This window comes from Opisthocomus hoazin, chromosome 4 (genome assembly GCF_030867145.1).
Source record: "Opisthocomus hoazin isolate bOpiHoa1 chromosome 4, bOpiHoa1.hap1, whole genome shotgun sequence".
Taxonomy (NCBI): Eukaryota; Metazoa; Chordata; class Aves; order Opisthocomiformes; family Opisthocomidae; genus Opisthocomus; species Opisthocomus hoazin.
The window spans coordinates 79,463,444-79,491,328 of record NC_134417.1 but is presented as its reverse complement, the minus strand read 5'-3'; the positions used below and the strand labels follow the sequence as shown (position 1 = coordinate 79,491,328).

At 39.1% G+C, this 27,885-nt stretch overlaps 1 protein-coding gene across 14 annotated transcripts in view; it reads right to left on the bottom strand.

The window, feature by feature from the left end:
- Positions 1-1,223: 1,223 nt before the first annotated feature.
- The window catches only part of CREM (cAMP responsive element modulator), a 46,649-nt gene continuing 19,987 nt past the window's right edge, over positions 1,224-27,885 (bottom strand). For 6 of the 14 annotated variants that reach the window (XM_075419696.1, XM_075419703.1, XM_075419699.1 and 3 more), the window contains 3 exons: positions 24,424-24,612; positions 18,208-18,364; positions 15,986-16,472 (listed from right to left, as the gene is read on the bottom strand). In XM_075419696.1, coding sequence (XP_075275811.1) covers positions 16,328-16,472; positions 18,208-18,364; positions 24,424-24,612 — 491 coding nt within the window. In that variant the 3' untranslated portion in view covers positions 15,986-16,327. The other 8 variants (XR_012763803.1, XR_012763804.1, XR_012763805.1 and 5 more) reach the window with 8 other exon arrangements.

Genomic DNA, 27,885 nt, shown 5'->3' with positions numbered 1-27,885 from the left:
GGGACTGGCCAGGGGGATAATCCACAGCACCTGACATGGTGCTCGGGGTATTCCACGGCATGTGATGTCATGGTGGGGATATAACTGGGGGAGGTGGCGGGGGGAAAGGGGCTGGGCATCAAATTGCAGGAGGTGAGAAAATGGCACCGTGTATCCCTTGCTTCATATGTTCTCTTATTAATATTATTGTTGTTATTTTTTCTCTTCAGTTGCTGTTCTGTTAAACTGTCTTTATCCCAGGCCACGAGTTTTACCTTTTTTCTTCCAGTTCTCCTCCCAGTCCCAGCAGGGGTGGGGGGTGGAAGGAGTGAGCAAGCGGCTGCGCGGTTCGTTGTTGCTGACTGGGGCTAAACCACAACAAGAACACAGGACAGAATATCTGTAAGCATATGCATGTTTTCTTCACGTTTTATTACAAAACTTCTAAAATAGCAGCACGATCTTTCTAATAAATAGCAAAAGCACAATAAAAGAAGACTTTTTTTGTTTCTGCAGTCTCTGAGTTAAAATAATTTTTAATACTAAGTGAATGACATGAATTGCAAAATTTGGTACAAGATTACAAAGCAAAATTCTTTCTTTGGAGTGCTTAGGCAATTCAGGTCAGATGCTTGCTGTTGCCCCTTAAAGCTTTAAAGCCAATGAAATCCAGTCTTTGGACTTTATTAATATATTCAAGTTATACAAAGCCTCTGACCTCAACCTTCATTGTCTTCGTCCATAATAAAGTTGCCAAAGCTTCATCTCGCTGTTTAAATATGGTGGTTTATCCATAATGACAATACAGTATTTTCTCTGAGTTTGTTAACTGGCTTCACCATTTTCCCAGTTGTTCGGACTCAGATATGTTAAGAATTCACAGCTGCTATGGGACTGCCTCCATAGCCAAAATACATGGCTTGCTGGTGGTTAATATTTCTCATCAAATATGCGTTGGCAAAGTGTTTAGGTTCAGGATAAATCATGCTGCTGGCCACAGTATAGCCAACAAAACCTAATCTGACTGTGGAACAACGCGATTGAAACACTTGGCCTGAATAAACACAAAACCCAGCTCTCCAATAAGGCCTGAAACAGATGCGTTGCACAGCTTGGATTAGCATTTTTAATGATCTCCGTATACAAGATGCAGGACTAACATCAGGATGCGGTTCTCAGCTCAAGCTTCTGCACTTAAAGATGTGCTGTCTTCACAAGCCACCAAACTCAACAGAACTCCAATGTGATTTACAGAGTTTTATTTGCAAGACTGTCGTCCCCAAGCACCGTACAGAAAGCTTAGGCAAACAACTAAGGTATCAGAATTTCACCACCGGTGTAGCATTTAGAGCTTATTTGTGATCCATCCAAGAACTTGTTGGATATAATAAGAATAGGAATTAAGTTGCAGGTTCATAGATTTGAGATTCTGAAATCACAGAAGTAAACATCACAATGACAAATGCATGTATGCCATTAACTAAGCATTATCGAATACACCTTTACACTAAGCTGTTGCTTCAATTCCCAGCATTTTATGAATATAGCACAGAGAAGTGTACACAAGATATTCCGTTCTGCTCAATCTCTTATTCTGAAATGCATCTTAATTGCACAGCCTTACTCTTTCATCATATTTCCAGGGAGAACACAGCAGTTGTCGTAACAGAGCACCCACTGTAACCACTTCCTGCACTGCAGACATCATGGCTGCTAGTTAAATAGCATTCATGGTACCAAGCTGGTTTCCACGCAAAGGGTGCTCTGTTCACCCCATTTTATATGTTCCAGAGTTCATTTTTACAAAAATATGTAAATCAGACGGTATCTTCATCACACCCACAGGTCTGTTCAGGTCAAAAGAGGCCAACGGAAGGTATCACAGGGAAGTTTAATGTTGTTATACCTCTTGTGGGGTTTTACCCTTCTGGGCTGTTGAGTCAGAAGCCGGCACTGGCATCGTGTATTTGGTTTGGGGCTTCTTGTGGGGGGCTTGCTTGGTTTGTTGGTTGTTTTCTGTTGTGCCTTTTTTTTTTTCTCTCTTTTTTAAGTAAGGGAGATGCAACATTATTCTAGCACAAACCAAGTATTTTTAGCCAGCTGCAGCAGGAGGCAGCTGCCTTTGTACTAACTGATTTCCTTCTTACAATAAAGGGAAAAGCACTGCTGAAGAAAGTACTGAGGTGTTGATGGGTTGCAAGTAAAGACTGAGTCTGTGTCTATGGGGTTTTCTGAAGGAGGGGAGTGTATGTAGGTCTCTCTTTGGCAACTAAGGAGCTCAGTTTTGTAACTCTATGTCATTGTTACTTCCATCACTGATCTTAGTGAGTATCCTGGAGTCCTATATTTACTGCACATACACATTGAAATGCTATTATGTATGTAAGTTAACTATGTGGAACAAAATACACCCATTTTCAGGGAAAACTTCCACAACAGTTTATTTCAACAAGCTAATCTGTATTTCTGTATCCCTATGTACTGGGCATCACCAATTAAAGACTTTGCTATCCTACCTACTAATGCAAATCAAGTTAATTCCAATCTGCCAGATTGTAGAAGTAAACAGAATAGTGAAGTGCAGAGAATAACACGCAGAAATTGCAAGAGCATAAGAAAACCACTGAATTCCAGATGGGACTGAACAGGTCATAGACAGACAGAACTGTAGAGGCAAGATCCACAACTCAGACTCTGTAAGTCATGAGTTTTGTGAGGTAATGGTAAGACTGAAAGCAAACGCTTAAATACAGAATAACAAATAGGTCTCTGTCTGCACAGAGAAGTAATCACACGCCCTAAAGCTGCAGCATCAGTGGCAAGCAGTACTGCAAATGAAGGCAAAAATAACTTCAAACATTTTCAGATCTGCACTGATTATTAATTTATATTGTTCATCTGAATAATGTAACTTTTGAAGTTGACACCTGGAATCCAAATAAACTAAATAACTATCTAGGTTAGGCTAGAGGTATGCATTGGAGAAGTTTATTACAATATATAATTTGTACATTGTACAATGTTCAGTTTTAAGCCTTCCTCCATGCAGAAAAAAAATCTTGTGAAGAGTTTAGGGTTTTTACTGTGAGACTGTTTCACAGGTAACAGTGAATTCTGATTTACATACTATTACTGCCAATTAACTTATTGACAAAAAATCCAACACATTTTAACAAAATAGCCTGACAGCACTTCAGAATCTTCTCCTGGGATTGTGTATTTTCAATTCCAAATGAGCATTTAACTAATTCCAAAGAGTGTTGCAGAGTCACACATCAGTTTAAAAGCCCTGTTTGTATTCTTACGTAATTGACCAACTCTGTAAATAGCCATAAAATATTTCTAGAATACATTCAAAAGATTAAGAACTACTCAAAGAATTACATTTTTACTAAAGCATGGGTTATGTTAGGTAAGGTAAAATATGCTAGCTGATAAGGAAGAGTAAAGAAAAGAGAAATAAAAAAATCATTATCTAGTATTTAATGGTCACAGGTATCTCTGTACTTTAGACTTGGGAAAATATTATACCCACAATCACCAAGGTAGAAAATTTAATGAGAAATGATGAGATATTTGACTAAATATACTGCAACAAGGTCAGATCTAAAGAAAGGCTTTGCTATATAAAATGCAATATGAACGAACTCTGCTATCTCAGTTCTTAAGATTAAGAGCTCCTGACGTGACTACAGTTTTGCTCCCTGTTAACTGCTACAATTTTTTTAGTCCTCATAGTGCTGCTTGCACTCTGCCTAACGAGAATCCAGAACACAGGCCTGATACCATTAGGGGTTTCAACTGGCTTCAAAGTTACAAAATCTACCTCATACTTTCAGATCAAACTTGACAGATGAAGCCAACAAAGCTATTACTACCCTTTAAAATGACGTAAATCCGCACCCAGGGTGTTTACAGAGCATCTTCTGTGGCACAGAAACAGGATTACTCTCCCAGATGTGTGGGACCCCATATCCAGTTCCTTTTCTGCCCAAGAACATTCAACCTTACCTCTCTTGGGAACCATGCTAATTGCGGTTTGCTGTCTGTACACCGTTGTTCTGACAATACAATCCTCACTTGCTTACTGTAGCTGTTCCTCTCAGAATATTTTCTTCAAGATAAATGTTGATCTGTTTTGAGAAAGGTCAGGAATTGATAACCTTGGTCTTGGGCATATCTTAACTAACTTCAGCTATTGAAAAGTCAGGCCCCTCTTCCTAGCTCTTCTCTGAGCTGCTTATACCTTCAGTGGAAGGAAAGGGACTTCACCAAGGGAAAATAATTCCATCCTCATAGAGTTATGGGCCACACTGTGGAAACGCTGCCTGCAATCCCACTGAAACAGAGGATTAACACTACAGAGGAATACCTTGATTTTAGATGACCATTGTTACATAAGACAATTATTACTCCAAGCCACTAAACTTGTCAACGAGTCTGGAGAAAAGTCCTGGACTGTGTGTGTCAGGAGAATGGGGCCAAGCTCTTTTCAGTAGTGCTCAGCGACAGGACAAGGGGCAATGGGCACAAACTGAGGCACAGGAAGTTCCGTCTGAAGATGAGGAAGAACTTCTTCCCTCTGAGGGTGACGGAGCACTGGAACAGGCTGCCCAGGGAGCCTGCGGAGTCTCCTTCTCTGGAGGTATTCAAGACCCGCCTGGACAAGGTCCTGTGGAACCTGCTGTAGGTGACCCTGCTTCGGCAGGGGGGTTGGACTAGATGACCCACAGAGGTCCCTTCCACCCCCTACCATTCTGTGATTCTGACTCTCCATGTCTGCTCCTATAAACATTTCCAAACTTTAATCTAAGTAGTCGTGTATTGTGTAGAGAGCTTGTGCACAATGAGAGACAGATCCAGTCACCATACTCAGGACCAGTCATCTAGAGTTTAGGTGTGCAACAACTTACTGTATGATCTAATTTCTGGCCCTTAAGGTAATACTATTTCCCACAGTCGGTTCACAAATGCCATCGTAGTTCTCTTGAGTGCCATCAACACGGGATGTTCTTCAAGGTTTCACCCCCTTTAGAGCCTCTGCGGTGATGAGGCACAAGCAGATCTGCAGTTCCAGTCCCGGATGTGAAGCACTCGCGCAGTTCTGTGCCTCTCACGGTTGGAGATATTCAGCTTCGCGGGTGCTGAAGGAGAACAGGCACAGCACTCCGGACTCATTTCACACCACTCCTATGGAATACTTGGCTCAGTAAGCATTACTGGTTTTTCCATCCCATTTATTCTAGTAAACTCCTTCAATTTTGTGTCAGGTAGCTACTAGGTTTGGGGTTTGTTGTTGTTGGGGAGGGGTTGGTTCGTTGTTTTGGAGTTGTTTTGGGTTTTTTTTTTCTTGGATAAGTAGCTTGAAAAAAAAAAAAAAAGACAACTTTAGTATAGCATCTGTTGGTTCACATGGAAAAGCTGCTGCCAGGTCCAGCTAGGCTTTCTGCAACGATTATCAACTGACACGAGCAAACAAAACCTGCCAATTTGGGCTAAATGTCACATACCAAGCATCACCTGGTCACGTATCAGCTATGTTCCCTCTATTTTAAAATACATTTTATCTTGCAATATATTGCTAAAGATTCAAAGCAGATGAATTCATCAGGAATGAAATCTTTAATCACATTTAAAATGTATTTAGGCATTGTGCTTATGAAGAGATTTTGTTCGATAGGTTTATTTCCTTATCAAGTATGTACTTTAAAACCAAGCTTCTGTTTTTACACCACTTCTCTATGTTACTGCAAAGTTAATGTTTTATTTTAATAGGATTATTTTTATATCAGCAATTCCATTAAGTGTGTTTCACTTTACCGGGCATCTGTCCAAGATCACAGATAACTAATCTCTAAAAAGTGACCTACATACTTCACCACTGTGCCCGTTCATAAGGGACACTAATTGACTCGTATTTTCTGTTTCATCTATATACAATTTCTCTTATGCAACTGCATAAACCAAAACAGTCAATTTTTTCTGTACATGAAGATTTTTCCAAGAGTAATTCAGACAGATTAGATTTCCCCATAGCCTAACCAAAAATTACATTTATGTTGACACTGTTAATCCTGTTTTCCTCTGTCCTAAATATAGTCTTTGTGCAGTGCACAATAAACCCATGTAAGCGCTTGGTTTATGTTCTTATAATTTCAGAGGTAGGCATTGGAATCAGATTTTTTTACATAATCTGCTGTAAACTGATTCTTTCACACTCTTTAGACTGGCTATACAGCTGATTCATATTTTCAAACCCTTTGCAGGGGGCAGAGGGATGGGTGAGGAAATGCTTTGGCCAGATTTAAAGTCTGTTACAAAACTTCAGTGCACAGCTTTGATAATTTTATTATGGGGGTGCCCTTCTTGCTGGTAAGAAGCTTTTAGTACCTTCAAATTTCAGCATATGCCTTTACCTTCATATACACGAAGAAGCTCTTCGGCATCTCTGTAGCCATTCCCTTAGTGTGAAGGGCGTATGAAAAAGTGTAACAAGCTCCATTGCCAAAGGTAGAAGCTGATAACCTTTCTAGATAAAAAAATCAGACTTGAACATTGTTACCTAGAGGCAGCTAGGTCAAACTCTGCTACAAAAGCCACCACTCCGAGAGAAGACTTCGAAAAACAAACTAAAAGGAGTTGAGAGAAAGTGATACTTGCAGAAATGAGAATGACTTGTGCAAGTTCCTTTGTACCTGGCTCTGGACAAAAGTCCAGTAGTGAGCAGAGGTCCTGCTGTCAGTCACTGATTAAGGACATCTGGTATAAGTGTGCCACTATGAAGTGGCTCCAACCCGAGGCCTGCAGATACTGCAGCACGAGTTGTTTCTCCTGTTCCCTCCCATGTCTTCAAGCCGGACAGCGAGACCTCTGCTGTTAGTGCAAGGAAGAGCTTAGCTGTGTTATGAGAGAAAACCCTTTTCTGATCCCCAGGGCACCAATGGCAGATGCAGGTGACCAAGCAGAAGACATAAACATTTCCAGGGCTAAAATACTGGCTAATGAAATGTAACATTTATTTCTTTCATTCTAGAAGGGGGGGGTGGGGGGGGGGGGGGTGGAGGGGGGGGTGTCATGGGGTGGACACGCACTGGAAACAGAAGGGCTTTGTCTGTGAAACCAACTGATCTACTCAAACATCAAGAGCTAATGTTAAATGTTGTTTGAGCATAACATTTCCAACCTCAGGAATGCTCCAGCCTGGGGAAGAGATACACAACCAGATCTAACGCTGGCCAAACCAGCTATGCTGAAAACAGCTGGGACAGCAAATCAACTTTATAAGCTTTGCAGTCATACACTAGAGTGAAAGTGGGCACCAACCCTCTTCAGGCTGTCTCTGTTGCAACACAAACTTTAAGAACAGCTTTAAACTGTGACCAAGTTAACATTACATTTATGTATGACTAGAAATTGCATGGTATTAGTAACTGATTTAACTGTTCATTAAATTATATAAATATTGAAATTAATCTCTTACTCAATAACAACAATTCTGAAACCATGTATCCTCATTTTTCATAGAACAGGCCCATTAACTTACCACATGGAAATTAATTTGCAGTTCTAGGTGTTGAGATCACATCTCATGCATTTGGCTAATTCTCTTGAATGAGGAAAAAAAAAAATTCTATTTAGGAGCTCAGTTCAGGCTTCAGAGGAGCTATGGAAAGCCACTACACTATACAGTCCTGTATAATATATTATACAGACAGCACTTGCAGACAGGACTATGGGATGGAATACTACATATTCATGGTTGTAATGCAGAAGTGAGCAATTTGTTAGGAAAATGAAAACTATCTAGCCTGAAGAATGGATTTTCTTTATCACCGTGCCTTTATCTTGTCCTGCTTTCTGTATTCCCACTTTTTATCCTGCTCCCTTTCTATTTCCAGAATAATCTTTCCATATGCCTCAATTAAAATTGCATTATTTCTTTTTCATTTCACACTATTATGTTTCAAAAGATACCCAAGTTTTTTATTGTATTTCATTTTTGTGACCTAGAACTAGCAACCACTGTTTCAATAGCATTATTTTTATTACCATTTTTAAAGTATTTAGATAACATTCCATGATTATTAGAATTTTTGTAAATCAAAATTAAATAATTCGCATTTTGGATTTCAGTAAACGGGGCTATTGGTCAGGAAGACTCTATAAACTGAAAATTTGTCAATATGATTTTTTTTTTTCCTGTAAGAAAGCTATCAAGTTATAAATCAGTTTTTACTAACTTCATGTTAACACAGAAACAGCACAAAAAATGCGTTTGTGTTCTCAGTAGCCACAGAACACCCCACGTCCCATCTGCCTCCTTTCCCCCCAGGATACAAGAAATTCTCTGCTTCTGTAATACCCTTTGGCTGCTTAGTTTGGAAATAAAGCGTATACATTTATACTCCACAAGGTGTCACTCTAAAACAGCTGGAAAAAATCATCTCTTTTTGTTTCGAACTTCACCCAAAAGGTCAGCAGTGACTAGCATTACAACTTTAACAGAGCCAACTACCAGACTCCCTACTCAAAGTTACTACAGTGTGACAGTAAAGGCAGTAGGTATTTTTCTGGGAAATAGTATATTTCACACCCAGCCTATTTTGAACTTGTCTAGCTGAAATCTGCAAAATTGTCAGTAACTGTTTAAGTCTGGGACAGCATCCAGCCAGTATTTTGTCAGGGTACATTCCACTGTCCTTTAGTCAACTACTGTTGGCTTAGTGAAGAGGCAGAGAACAACTTCAGTCCCAACAGCTTAGGTCTGCAAGGCATTTCAGCTTTTTGATAAAATACAGTCTGTCTATTAACACATTTTCCTTTTAAGTAAATGCAGTGTATTCCATAGAAATTTCAACATCCACCCCCCCAAATACCAATAGTTGTCAGCAATAAACTAATGAAACCTCATTTTCTGTGGTTCACCTACAATCAGTGAATTAATTTTTTGGATTACAACAGGAGAGAATTCCAAGTAAGTTTTCTTTTATCTGACAAAGCTTACATACATTGTAGCTTTTCCTTTAGTAAATTCATGTCTTCTTGGGTAACCGCTTGTTTTCATGAATTTTTGAGAGATCTTTGACACATCTATCAACTCTAATAGAAATTGACCATCAGGTTCCAAACATACTAGAAGAAACCAGACATAGACATGAGTGTCTAACTGTCATTTCACAGGAAATGAGATTAATATTTCAAGAAAATGAAAGTTATCTATGTGAAAGGACACTGACAGATCTGATAGCATGAGGGAGACAGCTACAGGTGACAATTTACACAAGATACAACAACAGAAAATGTAAGCAATTTTGAAATGTTAATGCTTTTCATCCTGTGCTCAATACAGCAGAGCTCTGATCCCTGCACAGAATAACAGGATTCTTACACAAAAAAATACAGAGGGGAAAAAAAAAAAAAAAGTCCAACGTGCAAATTGACAATACCTGCTTGCTTGTGTTACTCTCGACACTGCAGCTTTCAAGAACTTTGTTCACTCTACCCTGATTTTTTTCCTGTGTCTCTCTAGCCATACTTCATATTAGGCCCATTTCTAGTAGACATGATTCAGAAACACTGATTAGGTTTGGCCTCAAAAGAGAGAAAGAGAAGAATGCCGACTATGAATACCTCAACAGGTTTGGGTTGCCCACTTGTGTCAAGGTGGCTGCAGTTCCAGGCCCATGTCCAGATCTTTCCAGTAACTGACAGCTTCACTGGCAAAAAAGCAGCTGTGTAAGGGTTTAAGCATTTTCTTGTTTGTATGGCAGCTGACAAAGTTCTGAAAGGCTTTTAGTTCACACAATCATGGTCTTTGAGAAACTAGTTCTTCAAAACCAATCCCATCTAGCAAAACACCTCAGTATGTATTAAACTTAAAAATGCATTTGCAGTTCTCTCACTTCTGTAAGAATTAATGAAAGCTAGAAACGTGATAAATACTTTGCTGAAATTTAAAAAAAAAAAAAATTAAAAAAAAAATCTTTAAGAGAACTCCTTGAGAAGAAGCAGACTCTATGGTCCAGACTGGTCTTGCTAAACAACACTCCTGCAGTTTTTACCTGGTATGAGCACAACCACATTTGAAAGAGAAAACAAAACAAAACATGAAAATGAGACCATAAAAAGCCTCAGACAAGGCTATTTGGACATGATATTTCTGAAACCACAAAACAAAAACAATGACTTGGCTAGGTAACCAGATTTCTGAGTTGTGACATTTTTATAGTTATAATTCCATTCACAAGATGTATTAATCACATCCGATTCCACTGATATGGCTATTAAAAGAGAGGAAAAACCTCAGCAGTTACCATAACAAAGACACTTCCTTCACTGTTTTTTCCATTCAAGTAATACATAATACAACTAAGTTATTTTTCTTTTCCTTAGTCTACACAGATCATTCAACTCTCACATTACCCTCTCTCTCTTTGAGGCTTTGTGCATATAAACAGCTTCTGCTCCATAACTGTGTCTAACAAGCAGGTTGCAAGAAGAAAGCTCTATCTCAGAAGCAGGAAAAGGCAGAAACCTGAGAATATGGCCTATAAAAGATTTATCAGAGACAGAAGAAGAATAAACTGATTTTTGCTACCTGCCATTACCAGTCTGCGTGAGGTACTACCAAATTGCCCCAGAAATCCACTAACTCATTTTCTTCAGTTTTTAAATCAAGCAAATACTAGAACTTACACAACTTTTGCTGGAATAATGAAATCATTGGTACCCCTCATCCAGAAGAGCCTCACAGTGCCTTAAAAAAAGAAACCCCAACCAAATTAAACCCAATCCCCATAAGGCAGTTTTTATACAGGAATGCTGACAATCAAAATGCAGCTACTTCTACCAGCTGCTTAACAGCTCAGCGTTCAATACATTCTTGTCATATACACACCCATGCACAAACCACCAAGTAGATAAACCAGAAAAAAAACTGCGGGCAAAAGGCGTCAATCCAAACCAGAAGCTGAGCAGACCTCTTTGTTTTCTTTGAAGTGATACTTCATTCAGAAAAAGATCACACTGATATAGCTGTTACACTGATGTCTGCAGGATAGCAGTACAGATCAGCAATTATGTTTTATAAGAATGGAAGAAAAACCCTAGAGAACCAAGTGGGAGACAACAGAGCTTGCAGTCCTTAGGACTGTATCACTGCAGGCAGAAAGATCTACATTTATTCTTGCAAACAGAAAAATCCAAGTGAAATAATGATCAAAAAAACCATCCCCAAAACCCCCAAAGAAACCAAACCCCCACCTACTCACACAATATACTTATTTTAATTCCTTTTTTCCCAGGTCACAACAGCTGAGGCTGTTTTAGACAGTCAAGAGACAGCTCTGCCTGGATAGCTTGGACATTTCTTTTTATAACTCTACTCCCCACTCCATTTAGATGGGGAAGAAAACAGCTATGACTCAAAGCTGAACCTTCAGAGGAAGCTGACTATTACATTCCTCATCACCCACAACTCTAGGAGGCTGAATACATTTTTCAAGAGACCGTTTCCCCTCAGCTACATGAACTTCTATTAAAAAAAAAAAAAAAAAAAAAAATCCGTGCAGCCTTATGTACACCTTCCCGTAAAAGCAGATCCTCTAGCTATCTGTCTCAAAGGAATTTGCAAACAGTTGCGTGGCTTCAGCAAGGGAGAAGAGTTTTGTACCATATGGATGTGGCTTTCTTACAGAAAGAAAATCACAATTATTTCAACCTTTTTTTCTGGTACTGAAAAAACCAAAATTCCTGGCTCTTATACATTAAAGCTTGGCCAGTGCTCAAGTTCTCTTATAATAAACAAACTCAGATTCATTTAATTTTTCTGTACTAAGACAATACTGTGTTCAAAAGGCCTTTCTCCTGCACACACAAAGCACCTTGCTTCACAAATCTGAATTGGAATCCGATTCCTGTGGAAATTATATTGGTATCCAACGCTCAGAGCTATGTTTTTATCTGAGAAGTAGGTGCTTCCCAGCCTTGTCAAATGAGATGATGACACAGCCATTGAGTAAGATACACCTCTTCAGCTGCTATTTGTACGTTCTCAGAAACCTCTGAAAGTAGAAACAGCATCAAAACGTGGGAAAAGATATTAAAACTAACACCACACACATGGTATGAGACAGAAGGTGTTTTATGATCTTGTGGTCAAGAAGTTCTTTGGAAACAGTACTGAACCCAAAGCCTGGTTCAACTGAGAACTGAAGTAGTAAAGTGGGGACAGAGGGCAAGTCCCAGTACTGACATGAACCACAACAGCCACTGATACTGTGTTTCCTTAGGTATGTGATTGACAGCCACATCACAGACCTTTCACAAAAATCAAGAGTTAGTTTGCATGTTTGCACTGTACAATTTTAGATAATAATACTTTTAGGAAAAGGGGTGGATCTGTCTTTTACACAAAGAACGAGATATGAAGAAGCTCAAAGGGACTGCTTTTCCAGCCATTGTCACTGGAGGAAACGCTGTGAGCTCAGTGTCTGGCCCACTTGGTAGCTCTCTGCAAACAGATTGTTTGGCCTCTGGATGAACCAAAAGCAGTCACAAAGTGAAGAGACAGACAAAATGCAGAAAGCAGTTTCCTCTCTCCCATCAGAACGTATCCTCTGGAAAAACAATCAGTAACTGATTTCGATAAAAACCTCAGGAAGTTCAAGGCAATCATAAGAAACTGACCTTTACTTGGCCCGGTATCCAGAACATGGGTGCCACTATACAAGCACAGACAGTTTCGCCCGGACTGTTGGGCAGCACAGTTCCTAGAACGTGCTAGTCTCACCTCCCAAGAACTTTGGCAGGTATGAATTCAGACCTCAGTCAAATCTCAGTTTTCTTCTAGAAGAAGTAACAATGAATAGTTCCAGCCATTTTCACATTTTCTGCCCTTGGAGAGGAGCACTGGCAAGCACAGGACTTACATGCACAAATGCAAGCTTGATGGACAGCAAGTCAAAAGAAAAATTCTCATTCATAGCACACGTCCATCTACTCTGGATTCCAGTGCAGACATACATTCAGAAACATGACACTGATGTAGAATACGAGTCCCACAGCTGATCTAAAACTTGGGAAGGCTGTATTGACACTTTAAAGAGAAATAATAAACTGAAGGATAACTTAGTATGATTTATTTTCCTTTATAATATAAACCAATTTGTATATCCTAGCATATATGCTATCTATCGCTTTAATCCTGTGATACACGGCTTGAACAGAGATTCAGGCTGCAGCAGTCCCATCTCACCTTCGTATTTTGGTACTACTCTGACAAACCCCAGTGGTACACTGACTTTTCCTTCAAATCTTTATTTAATCTCAGGGAGGTCTCTCACAAAGTTTTCAATGTACATCTCAAACCAATTCAGAACTGGATTTATTGTTTTAAGTAGTAATTTTTGCAGTAGCAATTTGACAACAGATCCTTGGCATTTGTGCAGATCTACCTTCGCTCCTTCTCAAATCAGTTATTTTCTTCACCACAAGATGCATCTTGGTTCTAATTTACCGACCATACATCTTAAATGTTCTTATTCACCAACACACTCACTCAGTCTCACTTTAAAACACAGAAATGTGCGTTGCTAATTCTGTCAAAATTAATGCTATAACAAACTGAATTACTGAGAATGAAAGACTACATCATAAACTTTTCTTTTTTCCTAGTTTTAGCCTAAATAAGCCAGGTTTTATGCAGTTGGCTTTTCTGAAGAAGGATACCTTTCCCTGGTGCAGATAAACAGATCAAATCGAGTTTTTCAGAATGACCAAACACATGCCAAGAGCATTTGGATTTAGCTCCCATTATTAACAAAGCACCCCACCCACACAAGTAATTATTTAAATAAAAAAGAAACATTAATCAAATCTTTTAAAAGTATTAGCAAAGAAATTACTGTAGACTACATAGATGTGGAACAGACAAGGATTGCTTCTATCAAATTTCTAAGTACAGTTAGTACCAGATTCTATTGGGAAGATAAGAGAAGATTTTACTGGAGAGATAACCACCATGTGCCCAAGTTTGTTTCCACGTAAGTTTCAAAGTCCCTTGAGAGTCAGGAGCAAAACCTACCCCAACAGAAAAGGAATTCTAGTGACAGAGCCACAACAAACAATTTGCTGGACACTTTTGTTGCAGTCTCGAGGCTGCAGCATGGACCTGCAGACTGTATTCATCCTGTCCAGCTTTAACAGAACCTTTGACTTCTGCTGACTTTAGCACTTACACTGTATTTTCACAGTGAAACAGATATTTGAAAGTTTATTTTACTTTGGTTCCAGACCTGCAGCAAATCCTACGGGCCCAAAAGGCTGCCCGTTTCCTATTTAAAACCAACTGATGTGGCTGCGTGAAGTGAAAGATAATAACTCTTCTTACAAACGGTCTCACTTAGGTACCTAATGGGATTTTCAAAAGATTTGAGAAAGTTATCCTGTGTATGTCAAGCAATTTGGGAAAGCTAAAAGAAAATGAGATGATTTTTTTTTTTTTTTAAAAAAAAGAAAAAAAGGTACACACACCAGGCCCCAACAGAGTCAGGGTGAAGACTGGGTTAAATGTGAATTCAGTTTACCTTAAGTGAAGAAGTCCCAGTGACTTTAGTAATGGTGTGACTCCATCCCTCCCCCTTACACACACACACACACACACGCACGCGCACACACACACACAGAGTAAAGCCAATTAAGTAGGAACTAAGCGTTTCTTCCTACCACATCAGTAATGCAATGACGCTGCTAGTTCCAGCAAAGCTCCCGAGTACTCTGCTCATAGACTGTACTGGCCAACAAACAATTACATCATTCCTGAATTAAAGAAACACCCAGAAGCAGTTTTGCATAAGCACTATTTTCTTTCAAAGCACAGTGGAAAGTTGGCATGTACTTGCATTTACCAGAACTGTAATCTGGTTTAAGCATGGGTTCATTTTAAAAATCTCCAGCACTCACCTATAGGCTATTCCAGCACCCTGTGAATCAGCAGATAGTTACTGTTTATTGGAAAGCTTCCTTCTTTAAGTCACCTTTACTTCCTCTCAGTACTTTGCAAAAAGTGCAAAAAGAAGTACACCATCAGCCTTTGTTATACGCAACTGTCTACAACCGTCCAGAATCTAGAAGATGAAGTATTCAGGATGCAAAATTGAATTTTGATATACAGATCTCTAATAAATCAAATATTCTATAGACTACAGAAAATTATGTAAATGGCAGCCATGTAACAGCTTTTTTTCAGGTATCTACAATATAGTTAGCATCGTGTCATGAGTTTAGGTATGCTTTTTTCCTTTGTCCTTGTCCAGATACTGACTGGTTTTAAAGCACCTATGATAAACAGATGTTTAAAGGAAATCAGACACTACACAGGTTAGACAACATGGTTCTATTCAAAACTATCTTTAACCATGGCACTCGGTGACAGCGGTACAATACTTTTTTCCACAAAGCAACTAATATAAAAATATGCCATAAAATCATCTAGTAGACTAGTATGCTAGTACATATATGTAATCATAACATTCTTTTATAAACTCTTTCCTGAGATACCTTGGGTTGTTTGATTTTCTTGTATTACTGGACGCATTATCTTTATGATTCATCTAAAACAAGTGTAAAATGTTTTGGATGTGCAGGACACTCAGTAACATGTACAAAGTAGTATGTAAATATATGGCAAAGAAAAAGCTCTTAGAAACCACGCGCTTTTTTACTTTGTTACTTTTTTTTAACATTTGGCTCCTTGGGAGATGGAGGGGAGGAGCATGAAAAACCTGAAACTAGAGCTATGAATTGACAAAAAGCAGGAAAGCATTTGAGGAATGTTAGGAGTTGGAATATAATATAAATGACACAAAGAGAAAGTCATAATTCATGTTGGCTATGTATTGCCTTATAAAGCAACTGGACATATTTTAGTCAGTTCACAGTATAATAAATATTTTTACTAATCTGTTTTGGAAGAGCAAACGTCTTTGAGGGTTTCAAGCTCCTCTATAAGTTTCTTGTTCTGAACTTCTAGCACTGCAACACGACTCTCCAGACATTTTATGTATTCTTTCTTCCGACGTCGACATTCTTTAGCAGCTTCCCTGCAAAAAGCAGAAGTAAAAAGTGCAAACGAAAAAGCCATTTGCATGCCATTAGAAAGCTCAGCAGAGTATGGAGACTATGACAGAATTTGGAATATCTCCCACATCAGTCTGAAAACACTAAGCAAAACTGGGTTCCACAAGGGCCTCAAGTGTCTGTTTCTCAAGTTCATATGGCAATCTGTAGAATTGCTTCCTCTCATGCCTTGATTAAAGTTCATAATAAACGAGGTCCAAATGAAAGACAGTTATTCTGCTTTATGACAATAAAGATCTTTGAGGGCCTTGAGTTCCTCAATGAGAGTCTTGTTTTGGTTTTCAAGCACAGCCACACGATTTTCAAGACATTTGACATATTCTTTCTTCTTTCTGCGACATTCTCTGGCAGCTTCCCTGGAACCAATACAAGGCAAATGACTACAGGAACAGCCACAAGATGGCAAAGACCGGACAAATTAAATTACCTGCAATCCCTGCGGTTCCACAACAACAACAACAACAACCACCACCAGCTGTTGCATTGCACAAACAGAACAGCACATAACAGCCATAAGCAATAACATGGTTAAAATACAATTCAAAACAACTAGAACTTGAAACAAATTCAGCATCAACAAATACAAAGATGTAATTAATACATAGAGGAACTGGGAAAAACAGTGAGTAAATAATAACATATTGACTGGAGTTGCACTAAACTTTAAGACTAAAAGCAGCATTTCTTCTTCCAGTCACATTCCATTTTGTGTGTTTATTAGGAATATTATCTTCTGCACTCAAAAATCTCAAAACCAAACCCTAATAATTTACTTTTAGGAAATAAAAGCATAGCATAGTAGCATAACGCTACTCTCTTCAGATAAAAAGCTAGATGCCAAGCTTACAAACTGCTTTAATTTTTTTACCTTAATGTAACAATCTACAGTAAAATTTAAGTCCAAACAAATACAATTTCTTAGCACTTTAGAACTGTCCACCTGGGCACATTTCAGCCATATGCACCTCAGGATTTTTTTGTTGCTGGCAAATGGCAGTCTGGAGTCAATCTCATATCACTGCTCAGGATTCTGTTATATTGAAGCTAAACACTTTGCGTAGTATTTTCAGAAGCACGTAACTGAACAAGCATTCAATACCAGAATAAATTTTAGAAGTACTGGGAGTCCATTCCTTTAACATCTTGGAATATGATAAATTGTCAGATTGTGAGAGTGTAACTCTCCAGCAAGTTACATGAGAGATAGCATAGATGCTAGTTTTAAAACTGAAGAGAGGAGAAACAAAAGGAGGTACAACAATGCAGTGATCCTAGGGAGTAATTTAAAATAAAGGACAGGCATGAGAGCAAAGCAATACCATGAATTCGATCATAAAGCAAGTGGCTATTAGAGATCTGCACAGCAGACTATTTGTTCCATTAATTTAACTGCCATTGATAGCAGTGGCTATGCATTTAAAAAAAAAAAAAAAAAAAAAAAAAAAGTCCCCCAAGAATAACATGAAGAATACACAAAGAAAGACTGGCATTTACAACATACAGTCAAGTCCATGCAAACTAATTAAAAAATATACAACCACCTCACATAATGTGCCTCACAAAATGACAGGGGCACTGCACAATAACATATCCCAGTAGCTAAGTATTTAGGAAAGTCTGTAATTATCATTCCATCCTAGAGTAAGTCCTCTTCACATCATCATTAATGGACAGCTGCTAATGAGATCCTCAGATATTTTCCTAACCAATTCTGTGCTGGGATGTTTCAAGACGAACAAACCCATACTGGTCATTTTACTGTGGGGTGGGAGAAAAGAAAAAATTCAGCAATAAGTATACCTCCAGATCATCACAAAAATTATCAGAAAGGGACAACACTAGTACCGGTTTCTGAATTACCATAATATTTTAGAACTAAAAATCCATGGTGACAAGGTCAACTCTAACTCTCCAGAGTTAACAGCCAATACTCCTCAATGCTATAAGGGCGTGGGATGACTGACAAAATTTCTTGCCTTCCCTTCGTCAATCACAGGCAGTTCTCACAACCTTAAGAAGAAAACTTCATTAGATTGTTTTAGGTTTGGGTTTTTTTTGCAACACGGACTGTTAATTTTTTTATAGTCTTACCTATTTTTCAGGAGTCTCAGCTCTCTCTTGCGTGTTGCCTCTTCTGCCAGTTGCTGAGGGCTATGCAAAGACCCTGGTGAGGCTGCCATTACCAGTCCCTGAGGTAAGGTAGCAGCCGGAGTTCGAATCTGGTAAGTTGGCATGTCTCCAGCGGCAGCTGTATAGAAGAATTGTATTTTAAACTTCACGGCAAAAAAGAACTATGCAAAAATCTCTCTGGAAATAACAGATTTCTGTTGATGAGTTATCCAGGATCCCTGCTACATAAAATACTTCACAGGCCTGTAATGTCACAACTATATTGGTTATCTTATTAGCATTTATTTCCATGCTGTAAAATAAGTTATCTAAATTGCACTAGCATGGGGCCCCACTAGTCAGCCAGACTGAAGCCTGTGAAAGTTTCCACATGGCTCTTTTCAAACAATATAGGGAAAGCTGTTTGAGAAACGCTGTCAGAGCAGCCACACTTTTCTCCTGTTTGCACAATCCCATGAAAAGATGGTCCTGCTGTTGCAGCCACTGAGGTTTATATGCTGCCCCTGTCCTCTAACACAGGTTTCAGGAGTCAACTCACTTCAGAAGTCAACCTTCTCCTCCTCCTCTGTGATAGCAACAGTACCAGCCTTACTGCCTCTCCTTCCTTCACAGCAGCAGTTTGGCAACCCTTGGAAAACGAGCGAGAGCTGCTGTTGCCAAAATGAAAAGGAACAGACAAGCGCTCATGGTGAACAGGAGTATGTTTCCTGAGCAAGGGGACCACCAACAGGATGCTGCAGCATTAGCGGGCAAGAGGAGGTAGTGGCAGTTGCACAGGAAGAGGTGTAGCTACACAGTAAATTGGAGTGCAAAAGTTCAGATTCAGCTCCCGAGCCCACCAGTTTCGTGCTCTCCCCAAGCTAAACACAGATCTGAAATCTGACATGTTGTTTAGAACCAATATCTTTCTGAGACTCTCACCTCACTTCTGTATTTCTGAGGTAATTTGTTCCTACATGATGTACCCCAACTGTGAAACTCTGTGAAAGTTTTAAGTACTTGTGTCTTACCTGACAGAGAAAAAAAAAATCAAAACAAAAAGATGTATCCCTCTTCAAACTATAAGCAAGTATTTACCTATTTCTCTCCATAAATATTTTATATTATCACAGAACAAAACTTCAGATTTTGTCATTAAGACAACTCAATATAAAAGATCAAATTTCAGGGGCTTAATTTATACTTAATTATACTTTAATTCTTTAAAGCAATATTCAAATAATGGAAAAACTTAACTTGAAAAAATAAAATGGAGACAAAAACACTTTGAGGAGTCTGATGGGTAGAGCAGTAAAGAGACATCAGTCAACTACATGGGGAATAAACCAAAACCCAAACTTAATTAAAAAATTACTATTAAGTTAATGCAGGTACTTTACTAATTAAATACAAAAAATAGGATCAAGCTGTGTTTAGACTACAATTCCACGGCCATGTCCTGAAACCATTATCAGCTTAAACACTTTGCACCTCCCCCCCTCTCGGTCCTGCGGGTAAAAGTGTTTGTGGAATTACAAGACCAACTGGACCAACGAACTGACCTGGGTTACAGATAATCCCCCTGGGATGGGGGAGGGAGAGAGAAATCAGCCCAGCACAGCCCCATGAGCTCTAACAGGCAGCTGGCATGGACACAGGCCTTGGTACAAGAGAATTACTTAACTCTAAGTTCTCCATGTCTTGGCAGTCCCAGTTATGTCAACGGGATGGTATTTCAGCTCACTCTTTACAAAAATGGCGTTTCAGAACCTCTTCAGGCTCACCTTTATGCTGGCCACATTACATACATTTTACGGGCTCTGTAGTAAGAACTACCTTTTTCTATCTCTCATCACTAGGTAAAAAAGAGACATTATCTTAATTTGCATTAGCTGCAATGAATTAGAAATCCAACTGAACCATTCTGTAGATCAAGTCACCAGAGAAAAATCCGTAACTCAGGACACCTCAGCCTGGCGAGACCAGCTACTTTGTTGTCTTTGATTTACACTCAGATGTTAGCTAACAGGGCTTACTGCTGCTGCTGTGCAGGGGACTCGGGGCGATAACGTACCTGCAACATGGCTTAACAAAAGTGAGTCCCTATCTCAGCTGGGATCAGCAAACACCACTGTAAGTAACAATGTGTTGCATGAATAGTTTGACCAGGTTCCAGCAGCATCTCTCCCTGCTGAACAGTTGGCTGACTTATAAATGCAGCAGTGTGGTAACAGAGATAAATAACCATTTTGCTGGTACAGACCTTGTAAACCCAGACACAGCAGTTTGGAAAAAAAAAAAGGCAAGCATAGCATTGACAAAGTATCTTTTAGTTGTGCACTAATATGTGTTTTATGACACACTATAGCAAATGAATTGTTTCGAAGTCTGCAAAATTTTTTGTATAATATCTCAAAAAGTTACAATAAAATACTGTTTCCCAAAAAAAAGACATTGGGAAAGATGAAACACGCTTTAAGCAGGAAGAATAAAATACCTTTGAAAAAATTCATAGTTTAGGTCAGGTAATGTATCCACAATATTACAGAGAAGGGTACCCTCCCTTTCAGCATCTCAGACAAAAATGCCACACACCTTGATGCAGACTGACAAACCTCTGTGACCATTTCTAATGAAACCCCACAGAGGTTTAAAGTTACTCCTAACACATCAGACTGAGACCATTAACAAAGCAACAAACTTGGAGATGGTGTATTTCCCTAAAACACTGCTGCAGGTCATGTCTTTTTTTTTTTTTCCTCCTTAAAATTGCAAGGGAGTAAAAAGTCACCGAAAACCTGAAGCTTTGAGTTGAGACTTACAAAATGGAACTTATTAACAGGAACACAAACACACAAACAAAAAAAACCTCAAACCACATTCAGAAAACTAACCTTGTAAATTAAGCTCTGAGAAATTAAAAAAAAAAACAACACATTAAAAACAAATTTTAAAAAAATCAACCACCTTGTATCAGCAGGTTCTTGGAAAAAGTAACTTGCTGAACACTAGAGAGCATCCCTACACTGGAGTTCTTCCAGTGACTATCCAGAAGAAAAGCTTGATGCCTGCTGTGTATTAGGATGTCTGTTCTCCCCTTCTGTGAGTCATAATGATGGGACTAGATTATCAAAGGGTTTTTACCTTTGCCACTAAACTGGCTAAACAAGGCATGAATCATTATTCCTTTGAGCATTAAAAAAAAAACAAAACCCAAAACGTGGACTTGGAGAAGATATTTATCTTTGGATTAATGAAACAATATGTGCCAGCAACGAGCAGCAGCACGTAGGTACCGGCTGCGAGCTGGTTAACATTTACAGCTCTGCCGGAGGCAACTGACGAAGCAGAAAGGAACTGACTAAATCACAGCATGACTTGGAGCTGACGTCAATGTGTACCTTGTTTGGAGTTTAACTTTTCCAGTTCCCTACTGCAACACGATTCCAGGAAATCTAATGACGTCAGCCTTTTGAACTCAATTAGCTGAGGAACAGACCATTTTAACAGTGGAGGAGAAAACAAGCAGGCATTACAATACTTCAGATCCTTGCTCTCTCTCGAAAATGTTTGCATTCAGTATTTTCTTTAATAATGAAAGCATGGGGTTTATTTGCACTACTTTCTCTTACAGCTATACTTAAGCCTATTTTAGCTATCAAATCTGAAGTGTTTATTGCTAAACAAAAAAGCAGTGTCACTTTCACAAAATGAAAAGCCATTATAAACACAATAACGCATACAACTATCTCCACAATAAAGAAGGATTTAAAAGAAGAGTGGTGGATTTTTCAGCAAAATCCTGCAGTAAATTAGAAAGATTAGTTATCTGTATCAATCTAGTGCATGAGTTCTTGCACTAACAGTGATTTTTTCCCCCCAAACGAAACTGTTAAACTGCCCTGAGATCCTACACTTACTAGATATAACCAGAAGCTATTTGTACCAGTTTTGAAACATGAAAGAGTTACAGCAACAGGTTCAAAAGAAAATGTCACAAATACCGACTAAGCACTGGTTAGGCATCCAAAAATATACTGTAAAAGACAAACAAAATTTTTACCCGTCTCATCTCCTGTTACAGCCATGATCAGCTTCTGCACACACGATTCTCCTGTTCCTCTACCAGAGCTCAGCATGAACTGTTCCAAACTAGCAAGCATGTGCAGGATTACAAGCAAGAGCACTGACATCACAGTGACCTCACTTGCTTACCACTGTCATTAATATGCTCTGTCACTGGAACAGCTCACTGAAACTGCAGCTCAGACAGCTCCTTTTCCAGTAGACCTTTTTTTTCTTTCTTTCTTCCTCTTCCATATTTCTATAAGCCTCGCTTTGTTCTTTTTCCCTGAATTATTCATAAAACTACAGAAAGCACTCACCACAAAGCAGCATCTGAAAATTCACAGCACTGACTGACAGAAATTAGAATGTGGCTCTAGAATTCGTTAATGAATCAGAATGATAAAGCCATGATTGGATAGAAATTAGGGAAATTTTAAAAAGACATGCAATTGTTTTGATTGGAGCAGTTCCACTAAAAGGCAGAGAACTCTGCTGGGCAGACGTGCAAGACAGGAAAGCTTAATAAGCCGTAATGAATAGGTAAATGAAAGGCTAAAGCTTCTTGCAGTGTGGGGGGAACAACCACTCATTTCATTTCAGTCAAAAGCTTCAGAAAAGATTGAAGAAAGCTCCAACAAAGTCAACCTAAAGCTAGTGATTTCAGATGCTGTAACAGGCAGAACAGTAACTCTGGATAAGGACTACCTCTCCCCAGTTCCCTTCTTTTTCAAAATAAATCCAAGAGATCTGGTTAGCTTAGTGTTAAAGCATAAAAAAAATTAAAATAAAAAAAAAATCTCAGCTCTAACAGAGTTACTACTTATTTACATCAATTCAAATGAAATTAATTTCAGAACAGTCCAGGCACTGGTCTGTATGTAGGGCACTGCAAACTACTAAGGCCTTTGCCTGTAATAAACAAATTCAGACTGGTAATTCATCCACTGTGAAAGTATGCCCAGGACAATGGAAGCACCAATGCAAAAAAAGGAGCACCTTGTGATTACAGGAGCACTTCAGGATCACATGAACAGAAGATCAGAACTGAAGCACGCAAGAAATTCAAGCCACAGATCTCAAATACCACTGTTCATATCACTGACTATATTACAAAAACATACATAGATCCCAACAGAATGATTTTTGATACAACTTTTCTACACTCATTTTCACTAATAATAAAACATTTTCTTTTGCTTCAGCTACCAAAACAACCCTTAACCTGTACTGGGAAACAGTCAGGACATCAGAATTGCCTCTTATTTTGCCTATGAATATAAGCTTGTAGCAAATGAGATATCATTCAGCTGGCACTTTTATACTAATCCTTTTTCCCCACCACAGATTATCAGAAAATATGAGGCACAGGGTTTATGTGATGCCATCCATTATTGATGAGATTCCTCAACAAATACTTTGGAAAAAGTATATATATGCTAGCTGAAAGATTCTGAAATAGATCTTTTCTGCCATAGGCCTGATATTTGGGGTTTGGTTTTGGTTTTTTTTTTTCTTTCTTTTACTTCTGTGATTATTACAAACAAAATCTATATCCGTCTACCCAAAAACATTATAAAACTATACCTAAGTAGAAAGATTACTAAGCAGAACGTTGCTTTCCTACCTGTGCTATCATGATATTAGGTGGTCAACTACAAAGTGTATGTAAATGAAAAATGTTCATAAATTATATTCCTACAGACCTTCTAGCATACGTAAGATGATCTGTAGTAAGGTCATATTAGAGACTTGTAAACATATCCAAAGAACCTCAGAACTTGTGTTTTATTGAGATTAACTGCTGAAAAAAAAAACAAGTTAATTTCATATATTAAATGAGATGTAGCCTCAGCATCTCATTTCAGTCTGTAGCAGCACCTTTACTGTAAAAAAATTCAAAGCAGAAAGTGATTTCATACTGTTATTTCCTCCTCGTAACCTTTTTAATCAAAAGAAATAGCTGCTTTACTGAGCAGAGAAACTGAGTCTCCTCCTAAAACTGCCTTCCATCTTGTTATGCACAAATATTTTATTTAATAGTGCAATAATGTCAACACAAAATAAAAAGCCTTTTAATAAAAATTGTTTCATATGAAAAAAACTAAAATGCAGTAGACTAGTAAAATATACCTTGAACAAGAACCTGGCTTCCAGGAACAAAGAACTGTTGTGTGCCATCAGGTGACTGTCCTGCATATTGCACAATGGTAGCACCTGGCTGAGGAGCTCCTGAATTTGTCATTGTTAATGTCTGTAGTCCATGGACACCATCAGAGGCCGGATTAGAAATCTGGATTGCACCACCTTGAGATATAGTAACTAAACATAAAAAGAAAAATAAAAATTAGGCAATAGAACGAGACACAACACATGTTAAAAAATATATCTCCCTTTTTAAAATAAACATTGTCTAATAGGACTCCTGACCCTCTCCTTACCTAAAGATCAATTAATTGTACAATAAAATTTACATAATGTTAATTCTGATTTTCATAAATATAGAGCCTGTTGTGTAATACATGTCATGTGTATAACAGATAAAAAGCTGCATTCCACATGATTTATCTCTCTGCTTCCAGAAATACTAACTCTCCTAAAATAGTTCTAATACAAGAAAAAATAAAAAATACCCCAAGTCCTCCTTGGCAGGGCTGCTCTCAGTCCCGTCATCCCTCAGCCTATATCTGCACTTGGGATTGCCCCGACCCCTGTGCAGGACCTTGCACTTGGCCTTGTTGAGCTTCATGAGGTTTGCACAGCCCCACTCTCCAGCCTGTCAAAGTCCCTCTGGATGGCATCCCTTCCCTCAAGCATGTCAACTCACAGCTTGAAGTCGTCTGCAAAATTTCTGAGGGTGCACTCAATCTCACTTGTCCAAGCCCCTGACAAAGATGTTAAATAACACTGGTCCCAATACCGACCCCTGAGGAATGCCACTTGTCATTAGTCTCTACTCAGACATTGAGGCATTGACCGCAACTCTTTGATCGAGTGTGTGACCATCCAGCCAATTCCTTATCCACCGAGTGGTCCATCCATCAAATCCATGTCTCTTTTGCTAATTAAAATACTCCTGGAACTTGTAGATGAGAACTCAGTTCCCAAGAAGCAACAAACTTCTTTCTCCCCCAAAAGGTATTTAAACTACAATCACTGTCATTGTATTTGAAGTGGTCTGAGATGGTACAAAAGTCACACGTAAGTATAGATTCAGGATTGCCAGCTCCTCTGATTTCACTGCAGATTCACAATATTTCATGACATTCTTGAGCGCTCAGCTCTGGTTATCTGAATACATGATTTAGACACCCATGTGAGTTTTAGAGATAGTTGATTTCAAATGCTCCGTCTTGACAATCGTAGGTTACCCGGAAAGTGCATCATCAGACAACAACACTTCAAAGAGCACTGAGATACTAACAGTTGGTTAGTAAACTATTACTAAGTTAGACAATAGTAACTACCTACTAGAAGCTCAGCTATTTTTTTGAGAACATAGTAATCTACCAAAATTACCAAATCCCATCAACTAAATTAGCTTCTTTTTGGAAAAAATGGGGAATTCCTCTCCCACTGAACAAAGCACAGAGTGCTATCATAATACTGGCACAGGGTTCAGCATGTACCTCCAGTCCTACCCTTAGAATAGGGAACATGTAACGTAGGAACTAGCTGGGTGCTGCACACATGCTCCAGAAAGAATAAAGGGAGGGGGAAAAAAAAATTTAAAATGAGCAAGATGTATCAGTCTGGCCTCCAAAGCAGAAAGTGCCCCATTTTGGGTCTGGCTGGAAGAGACAGAAGCAAGAAAAATCATTGTCTCCTCTATTAGTATCCAAGACAAGAGCAGGTTCCCAGCAGCACATGAGCTTCTCTGTGAGGTAGAGGTGACAAATCCTGCTGCGAAGCTACACAGCTGAATTCTCCCTCTGATAGAGTTAACACAAGAAATGGTATGTCTACACCATCACTGTACCATCCCACATAAAAAAAGTCAGTTTGGGTTCCTGAGCAGTAAAAACATGAGCAGAGAATCATACAAAGTGTATGTGTATAATTATGTCACAGCTGTCCTGAAATTATTTGGGCTTGTTCTGCCTGAAGAAGAGAAGGCTGTGAGGGGACCTAATATATACTTACAAATATCTGAAGGGTGGGTGTCAGGAGGATGGGGCCAGACTCTTTTCAGTGGTGCCCAGCGACAGGACAAGGGGCAATGGGCACAAACTGAAGCACAGGAAGTTCCGTCTGAAGATGAGGAAGAATTTCTTCCCTCTGAGGGTGACGGAGCACTGGAATGGGCTGCCCAGTTTGCCTGTGGAGTCTCCTTCTCTGGAGATATTCAAGACCCACCTGGACAAGGTCCTGTGCAGCCTGCTGTAGGTGACCCTGCTTCGGCAGGGGGGTTGGACTAGATGACCCACAGAGGTCCCTTCCAACCCCTACCATTCTGTGATTCTGTAATTATTCATTCACATCACAATCCAGTACTTCCTAAGTAAGAGTGAATTAACTCCAGTAAATGTCTCCCTTATGGGGCTGATTCCTGCCATATCACCAGAACACCACACTGCCCCTACCCCATTCACTGTCCCGATCTCAACCACTGCACAGGCTTTTGTTGTGCTGAAGCTCTACAGGAAATTATGCCTTCTTTGAAGAGTATAGAACTTTCCTGGACAGTCACTGGAGTCGTACATCATGCAGGTGGATGGATGTACGTGGCATCTTCTAGCTAGGACTGGAGATGATACTAATACCATTCTCTGAGTATGAACAGCTCTAACCCAGAAAAAAAAGATCTCTCCCTCCCTTCCAAAACTAGGAAAAGCAAATAAAGTTGGTCTTTCCCAAAAGATATTTTTAATTCTCCAACTGTTGAAAACCCATCCTAAGACAGCAAGTAACCCAAACAGATGGCAAAAGAATTAGTAATTTTCATTTCCCCTGCATCGTTTCAGACAGAACACCATGATACACACACGTAGGCAAATAGGAGGAAGAGGCAGTTGATTCACGCATTCTAACTGAACAAACAACTGTTACACAATTAGACCACCACCACAGGTGAGGGAAACCAATTTTTTTTTTCAGTATTCAATAACCAGCATGACAGAACTACAGCCAACAGAGTAGGCTTGTAGTCAAATCAGGTTACAAGGCTCATACACAAGACGCTGCCTTATGCAAAACTATCCATTCCCTTTACAGAAAGATAAGACATGTGTTGATGGAGGTAACTGGGAAAGACGTTTTATCTAGCTGGTCATGCCTGTCAGTCTATCTGCTTCCATAAGCCAAAGCCAAGAAACTCTGAGGAAAAAGATATTTGGAAACCATGGCAACATACCATTTCGCGAGTAAAAAGTAAGCAAAGAACAGCCATCATTGCTGCTAACAGAAAAAACATATTTGTTTTTCAGAAAAATTTACTTATCAAGTTCTTCCAAAAATAGTCACCCCAGACATTAAGACACCAACATACAGTCAAAGTCATCGTTTCAACAAAACTGTCTTTCCTATGCAGGAATAGAGAGAACAGCAGAGAAACTAAGGAAGCAGATATAGTAACATCTGTTTTACACGAGGGCA